The 9,157-nt window shown below is 27.3% G+C and overlaps 1 protein-coding gene across 1 annotated transcript in view; it reads left to right on the top strand.

The window, feature by feature from the left end:
- Positions 1 to 5,569, top strand: part of LOC102598683 (pectin acetylesterase 8-like) — a 9,152-nt gene extending 3,583 nt beyond the window's left edge. The window contains exons 3-13 of the mRNA XM_015315357.1: positions 2,481 to 2,563; positions 2,689 to 2,818; positions 2,912 to 2,991; positions 3,187 to 3,273; positions 3,717 to 3,841; positions 4,312 to 4,372; positions 4,487 to 4,540; positions 4,623 to 4,700; positions 4,968 to 5,046; positions 5,160 to 5,296; positions 5,450 to 5,569. Of these exons, the coding sequence (XP_015170843.1) occupies positions 2,481 to 2,563; positions 2,689 to 2,818; positions 2,912 to 2,991; positions 3,187 to 3,273; positions 3,717 to 3,841; positions 4,312 to 4,372; positions 4,487 to 4,540; positions 4,623 to 4,700; positions 4,968 to 5,046; positions 5,160 to 5,296; positions 5,450 to 5,569 (1,034 nt within the window). The remainder of the gene's footprint in view (positions 1 to 2,480; positions 2,564 to 2,688; positions 2,819 to 2,911; positions 2,992 to 3,186; positions 3,274 to 3,716; positions 3,842 to 4,311; positions 4,373 to 4,486; positions 4,541 to 4,622; positions 4,701 to 4,967; positions 5,047 to 5,159; positions 5,297 to 5,449) is intronic.
- Positions 5,570 to 9,157: the final 3,588 nt, after the last annotated feature.

Here is a 9,157-nt window from a genome sequence, read left to right on the forward strand (position 1 = left end):
GAGTTGGTTTTTATACTTCTCTTCTTATAATTTCATAGATAGTCTTAAGTGAAGGTTGCGATCTTCAGCCTTAAGGAGGAACAGTGGGGAAGTAGCCGTAAACTGAGGTTGTTAGGCGAAAAAACTGTTCATGGCCTGAAGGGAGAACTTCTGAGGAAGTGATAAGGACTATTCATCAAAAAAAAGAGAAGAAAGGTATACACGCAAACTCTTGTTTCATTATTAATTTTACAAATACACTATATTGCATATAGTACTTAGACATAAGGAAAAATACTTAGTACCTACTGGGAATCAAAAACTTTATGATATTAATCATGCTGTTTGCATATTATGTCGAAAATGCTTTTGCATATTTTTACTTAAATCTTTTAAAATGAGATTTATTCAAAAACCTCTTCATAGGTTAAGAGATAGAACCTGGAGGGCTATTTTGAATAGCCTTTGGCTTTTCTCGTCAATGGATTCATCCACTGTCTTCATTTTTTCGTATATCCTATCAAGTAGGATTTTTGTCTGATTGTCCATATTGGACGTTTCTTGAAATGAAATCTGCAAGAAAATTATCATTTCCTTTAATATATTCTATTGTAAATGAATAGAAAGATAATAATACTTGCCATCGGTGCAATCTTCTGTATTGTGGTTCCGAAGGAAGCTTATTAAAAATTAGACCTGAAACCTGTGTATTATCAGTTCTAATAATAAATTGTTTTGGTAGAAGAAAAGCAGAAAATTTTCTGATTCCTCTAACAATTGCTAATAATTCCTTTTCGTTTGTGGAATATCTTGTTTCTGCATCATTAAATGTACCGCTTGTGTACCTGCAAATTCATTTAAATCGGTTTGCAATAATGCTCCCCAATGATAGTCAGACGCATCTGTTTGTAAGACAAGGTTATCACTGTCTTCTGGTAGTCTAAGTTTGGGTAACTTACCAGAAAATGATGATAAAAATTATGCTAATAAAGCAAGAAAGAAAGATGATTATACAAAAAAATTTCATAACAATGATAAATCAAGATTCATGCCAAATAGACTCCCAACAGGAGATATTGGAGCACAATTCTTAGATCTCCAATGTAAAAGAGATCCAGAAAGCAGTTTAGACCTTTGGTCTCAAAACATGCTCCTTTACTTTCTTTTAGGAAAAGGGAATTATACAGACGAAGAAAAATATATCATTATGATAAACACATTCATGGGAAAAGTAAACGACTGGTTTTCAGGATTAACTGAAGATGCAGAAGATATAATCAAAAATGATACCTTAGAAGGACTAAAAAATTCGGTCCAAGAAGGTATAACAAATCTAAAAGGGTATATCTACAACGAATTCTTTGGTGGCAAAGGAAATGAAAAAGATAACAAAGATTTTATAAGAACTATTGCAAAAGAGCAATTAGAAAAATTACAAATTTGTAAAATGAGTTATATTCAAGAATACACTTGTGAATTCGAAGAATATTATTACAAAATATTTGATAGCGGTAAGGAAATGTTACCTTATCTAGAAAAATATTATCAGAAATTACCAGGCTTCTGGGCAAAATATTTCAGAGAAGAGTATGAAAAAGAAGAAAAAAAAGGAGATACCCTAGGACAAAGGATAAATTTCCTAAAAAACAGACTTAGTCATCTTTGCATGTCTCATAACATCCAAAGAAAAGCTAAAAGAATAAATACACAAATCTATTGTAAAGATACTAAAGCATCTACTCAATGGGGATGTGATAGACCTTATAAAAGGAGAAAGCAATCTACAAAAGGATTAATAAAAAGAAAAAACTTCTCAAAACAGAAGTATGTACCTAGAAAGAAATACTATAAAAAGAAAAATGATTTCTTAAAAACCAAACCCACTGATAAATGCAAATGCTATAACTGTGGAGAAGAAGGCCACAAAAGTTACGAATGTAACAAAAGAAGAGTTAAAATCTCAAAAATAGATAGAATAGAAATTGATTCTGATCTCGAATCAATAAAATCAATAAATAGTGAAAATTTCTTTGAAGAAATCTATTTTTTTGAAATATTATAAGAATTTGACTAATATATGATGTTAACTTTCATATACTAAAACAATTTATAAGAATTTTTATACCATCAAGTGATAATGTGTATATATACCTGAGTTGAATTCCTTAGTTATTTTCCTAATAATACTTTATGCAAGTATGAATATTAAATTAATAGACGATTGGATGAATTAAAATGAGTTAAACTAATAAATAAATCATTATCCAACTTTGCCTGGTTAATTGGGTTGAAATGAGTTTAATGATTGATATGAGATAGCTAAACAATGATCACTATATAATGGCTTAAGTTTTAGATGGATTGAATCTAACTTGATTAAGATAGACTAAGTTAATAAATAAACAAGTCATTAACCTGTTAAAACTTAAACGAATTTGACGAATCACATATTTATAAATTAATTTTACTACTCTTATTTCCATTTTATTATATGCTTCTAGTTTGCTTGGATGGGACTCCTCCAGCATACTATTATGAGAAGGGACATGGAGAAGGCGCTAATAATTGGATTATCTACTTTAGGGTAAGCGTCATGCAAAATTATTTTTTCGTTTTAATTTACGTGATATTTTATCAAATTTTGATAATCAAATAATTTTTTTTAAAAATAATTAAAATTTTATTTCAAACTTCTATACTTGGATTTAGGGTGGAGAATGGTGTTATAATGTGATGGATTGTCTTGCTCGTGCAACGACAGAAAGAGGTTCTTCAAAATATGCTCCAAAGCAAAGATCATTTTATGGAATACTTAGCAACAATAAGACAATTAATCCAGGTAAAATATATTTAATTAGTACTTAAAATAATAATAAGACAATAATCATGCTTTCATTTAATTATATTAATTTATGTTTTATTTTGTTTTTAGATTTCTACAATTGGAATAGAGTTATGGTTATTTATTGTGATGGATCATCCTTCACAGGAGATGTTGAAATAGTTGATCCGGTACACTATCTTTAAACTCAATTATTTTGAGATAATATTTTCTATTTACTTATCAAATATCTGTATATAAGTAGAAAAAACATTTATGTGCCAAAAAAATAGTTTCTATGGAAAATATTTGTTTTTATATATATTTATATTATAATTAATCAACTAATTAAGCATTTTTCTGATATTATGCTAATGTTTTATCAGATTACTAACCTTCATTTTAGAGGTGCAAGGATTTTCCTTGCGTTGATTGAGAATTTCTTGGAGAAAGGAATGAAGAATGCTAAAAATGTACGTCTCTCAAGAATTTCGTGTTATTTGTTATGTCGTTATTATTTTTGGATTTTTCTTTTCAGACTGCTTTGATATGTGTTATTTGAGCAGATGATCTCTCAAAAACAACTTCTTTACCTCTAGGAGGTAGAATACCGTATGTGTAAACTCCATCATCCTCAGACTCCACATTACGTGAAATTACACTGAATATATTGTTATAATATTATGTCTCAATATTAGTCAACAACACATGAGGAAGTTACACATTTGTCCACTTAACCAATAATATTTATGATCGCTAGTCAATATACATATATTATTATACTATCCATAGATACATTTAATTATTTAGATATCGATACATTTGATAGCTATTATTTTGAGTGGACGACTATTTAAGTTAATTTCTCGAGCATTTTTCGAGTGTAGTGTTAAGCTATTCTACTCTTATTTGGCAGGCCATTCTTAGTGGTGGTTCAGCTGGAGGACTGCCTGCTTTAATCCATTGTGATCGTTTTAAAGCTCTTCTTCCTAACTCAGCTAGAGTTAAGTGTCTTGCTGATGGTAGCTATTTTCTCCACAGGTAAGATTTAATCTAATTAAAAGTCGATGAGAGGGAGTTGCTCGGATAATAAGCACTCATCAGGTTAATTTTGTTAGATTAAAATAATTAGTGTTGTAGGCAAAAATCTAATAAAGCAAACCTAGAAAGATGATAAATCAGACAACAAATATATATAATATCAAAGGAGATACAATAAGTTAACGAGATCATGAATATTTCACTATATAAAAAACAGTACAAAATATCGATAGAAATAATAATCCCTTATAATTCAAAACCAACAAAGTTTGCTCATTTTTCCGGTCAACGCTATATATGTATAAAATATAATTTCGACCTTATATATATAGTATAGAAAGCACAACGTTTGCTCATTTTCCGGTCAATGCTATCTACTATATATGTATAAAATATAATTTTAACCTCATATATATCGTATAATATTTTGAAGAAGCGCGAACCGCCTTGATTGGTAATTTGTGTAACAGGAAACACAAGAAGGAAATGTCATTCATGGATACTGTTAATGAAGGACTGATCAAATTACATGTACAATTCCTCTTCTTCTTTTTTCTTCTTTTTTAATATATATAATATTCCATATATATATCCTCACAATATTCAATATTTGTTTGTTTAATTTATTTTTTTAATCAAATGTAGCATTCAGCCAATATGTTACCATCATCTTGTACTTCAAAAATGAACCCATCCTTGGTAAGAATCGATAGTTATTTACTTTCTCGATCGAGCTCATCGAAACGTAATGAAACTAATGTTATGTCTAATGAATTTGCAGTGCCTTTTTCCACAATATTTTCAACAAGGAATCAAGACACCATTTTTCATAGTCAACTCAATGTTTGATACATTTCAGGTCAAAATCAATTCTCCATTATAAGTTCATGAAAAAAAATAGAATTTAATTGATATCTAAGTCTCTTAAAAACGTACAAATGGATTTTTTTCATAAATAGCTGACCGAATTCACTGTTTACTTATACTAACTGATATGCATAGGTTATACATATATGATATACATCTGTGATTATTTTAGTTTAAGCAATTGAATAAGCGACTATTTAGATTAATTCTTATTATGTTTCTTGCCTTGGATTAAAATTCTTTCTTAAAATGTTTCCAGATAAACAAGACTTTTCCTGGTTATTACGAAGATCTTTTTAGTAATACATGCTCAGCTTCTCTTGTTAAAACTTTACAAGGTTAGTAATAACGTCATACTTAGCTATGCCTAATTGTCAAATTTGTATTTAATTAATTATGAATTAAACATGTGAAATTTTGAAATTTAACCTTTTTTTTTGTTTTATTTCAGATTTCAAACAAGATTTTTTAAATGCATTACCTAAACAAAGTAATTCTTCATCAAGAGGAATGTTTATTGACTCTTGCTTGATTCATTCCCAAATAACAAGTGGTGTTGGTTGGAATGGATTCTCCGTACATAATAAGGTCAATTTTTTTATTACTATTCTCAAAGAATGAATTTATTTTATTCTATATCGATCTAAAAAGAAAAAATATAATTTAAATCTACAATATAGCATATGATTTTTTTTTTCGATTCATCTCTAACCTCATTTAAGAATTGTTTTTTTTTTCCAGTCAATTGCAAAGGCATTTAGTGATTGGTACTTCGACCGGAGTCACGAACAATTGATAGACAAGCCAGATTTGCCATTAAATTGTTACAAATTTCCCTCTATTACAAGTTTTTGCCCCTAAAATATCTACAAAAATCTCAAATATGTATTATTATTATTTTCTGAAGAAGCAATTGATTTATGCATTTAGTTTTATGAACTTTTGTGTATTTTTAAATCGTGCCCAATGTTGGGAACACTTTGTTTGGATGGTTGTTACGTATTGTTTCATAAAGTATCGTGTTGTACATTGTATTGTTTTAATGAATATAGTGTTTGGATAGATTATATTGCTCTCTATCGTTACATAATGTCACACATCGATAATTTGAATGATAAATCTATAAGAAAATTAATGTACGGGGTAAAACTACTATAAAAAGGTAGGATAAAAGATGAAATATAATTATTAAATAATAAATAGAGACAAAATAAGAAGAAAATATTAAGGTAACGATGCGATCACACCAAATCGGTCGTTACACGTCTTTTCGCCATTACTTAACGATGAATTTAAATGATATGATACAATAAAATTTAAGTAACAAACTAACAATCAAAACAAACATTATATCTAAACTAACAATACAATACAATACAATACAACTGATAACAGCCGTCCAAAGGAATGAGAAAAGACACCTTTTAGATTGCTATAATTATAGGACCCCTTTTATTTTACTCCTAATCAGATATTTCTATAGTTATAAGAATATTGTAAGTTTAATATCATTAGTTAGAGTAATAATTTTCACAAATAAGTTTAATATGCAACAGAGCAATAAATATTCCTTCATTATTAATTAAAAATTATATATTTAATTTCAATTTAATTAAATTTCAATAAAAATATCAACCACGAAATTTAAAACATTAAAAAACTAAGTCAAAGAAAAGATATGCAGTTGGTATTATGACAGCTTCGTTCAACAATAGCTAACGGACTACTTTATTTCGAATCCCATCCGAAAGAAGTGATAAAATAATCCTAAATGGTCGGAGCCTGCTCTTCTTAAAAAGTGAAAAAAGAAAGAAGTAGCAATTAGTGAGATTCGAACATACAAATCAAAGCGTTTAAAACTATTGTGCAACTATAACATGTTGTTGTGTCAAGAATGTCCAAAATACATTATTTAATCATTATATTTATCATTTTACTTGTATATACGGAATAATTTTTTAATGAGGGGGTCTAAACAAAAGTGTAACTCTGCCCATGATTTGGCCAAACTTTTAAAATCAACATATTTTGAAAGTGTTTTTCAGAAATATATCTTTAATGAAAAGTCGTTTGCATTTGTCTTATAAATTTTAAAAACACTCTTGAGCCTCAATTAGTGTTTGATCAAACTTTCTCAAAATAATCCATCCGTTTCTATTTACATATTGTCCTTACAAAAAATAGATGTTCCTTAAAAATATTTGTCATTTCACAAAATCAATGCATAAATGACATTATTCTTCTTATTTTGCCCTTGAAAGTTATTAGCCTTAAAAGCATAAATTTGACCGATATAGAAAAATTAAGTAATTTATTCATGTTCATTGGTTAAATTAATAAATCAAAATAAATTAATTCATATTCATTTATTAAAAACTTGACTTTAAGAAGACATTAGATAAGAGTACAATGATAAACTTTACCTAATTTCTTAAGGGGCGTAAAACTTAAAATAATGACAACTAAATAGAAACGAAGGGAGTAACTCATAAGCTATAAGTTAAAAAACATAAATTTTGTCATATCCAACTTTTAGCTATAACTTATTTTTGTACTTTTTTAAAACCTAAAAATAAGTATTTCAAAGTATTTTGTCTTTATTAAATATCATAAAAAGTTAAAATATACAAATATTTAATATAAATCAATTCAAACATTCTTTAACCTACTTAATTTAAATATTTATCTTATCCCGCGTATCAAACGAAACAGTATCTTATATTTGTTTTAAAATAATCACCGGCATTCACGTGCATGCCTAAGGAATTTAAAATCCTTTTAAATCATGGATAGGCTTTCCCAGGCTCTATCTCTCTCTATGGTCCTACTTGGAAAAAGTGATGCATGGAAAAAAAAGAAGAGAAAATAAATGTCCAAAATGAAATTAAAAAATTTAGCGGATGTTTGACTATATTTTATTGTAATTTTTTTTTTATGAGTAATTTAGAGTGGAAAAAATAAAATTAACTTTTTGTTATTTTTCAAATTTTGAAATTTAACTTTAAATTGAATTTCGAAATTTCATGGCCAAAGGTATTTTTCAAAGTTCAACTCTAGGAAAAAGTGATTTTTTCAAAGAAAGAAATATTGAAAACACCCTCGAACTTGACGCGAATTATTAGTTTCATTTTCAAACTATTGACAATCTGAAAAACACCCCTTTACTTGATTTATTGAACTTGCATACATCCTTAATCTAGCAACATGAGTGAAATGCACCCTAAATTCTAGTCAAATTTATGAGTATTGTTTTCAATATTTCTCTCGACTTTTTATAAAGAGTCTCACACTCATACAAGAGTTCGAAATCACTTACTATATCATAAGACATATCATGAGTGTATTTAAATTGAGTTAGACAAATAAAAATATATTTTTAATTATCAATAGTCAAAAGATAAAAGCTAATATTTCACGTCAAAATCAAAACCGTTTTCAATATTTCTCTCAATTTTTTCTTAATCATCAAACGTCTATTATTCCATTTTCAAGGGTCCGTTTATACATAAGTATTATTATTATTATATATTTTTTCAAAAAAAAAAAACTCATGACGAATAAAAAAGAAAAGACATCACTCTATATCTCAATTTTCAAATTTCACTTCAACTGTTTTGTCCATTCATTGAATGGAACGCGTTAGCCGATAAAGCTTCCATCACTCAGCACATGGTTTTTGTCTCTAATTATTAGCAACCAACTTTTTTTTTTTTAAGATAATAATAATATATTTAGTGTATTTCTACGACAAAATTTAAAAGCTATAATATAAATATATATAATTTTATTTTAATGGACCGTTAATTCAAAAAATATATATCAAAGTAACTTAAAAAGAGAAAATACAAAAAATGTAGAGTAACAATAACAACATATTTATGTATTTCTACATGCAAAAGTTGAAAAAGGAGAGTGCTTACATAGATCTTATCCATTTCTTCAAATAAAAAGAATAATTTCAATATCAAATTTATGAAAAACATTTCTAAACTACAAAAATATCAATAACAATAACAAAATAATACGATAATTAGAACACAGAAAATAACAAGTTAAATTAATTTTTTAAGCCACTTACAAACCTTTTTTATGTTTAATAAGAAATCTCTATTTATATATATAAAAATATTTTCTTTTCAATTTATAATTGACCAAAATATCTTAATTCCTCGAAACTTAACAACATTAATTTCTCTTAAACAAAAAGTACATGATTAAATCACCTTCGAAGAAAATGTGTTTAACGAATTAATGGGTGTCGGCAGCTTCCTTTTTTTTTTTCTCAATATTTTAATTTCTTTCTTTATTCTGACATATTAAAAAAAAAAAGCCTTTATACTATATGCACTTTATTCTTCATAAAAAAAAAAGAGAAAAAAAACAGCTTTAACGTTGGATTTTTCTCTTCTCTTTCTTCAATTTGGATATAACAAAACAAGAAAACTTTTG

Source organism: Solanum tuberosum, unplaced genomic scaffold, assembly GCF_000226075.1.
Source record: "Solanum tuberosum cultivar DM 1-3 516 R44 unplaced genomic scaffold, SolTub_3.0 scf00361, whole genome shotgun sequence".
NCBI classification, from domain to species: Eukaryota; Viridiplantae; Streptophyta; class Magnoliopsida; order Solanales; family Solanaceae; genus Solanum; species Solanum tuberosum.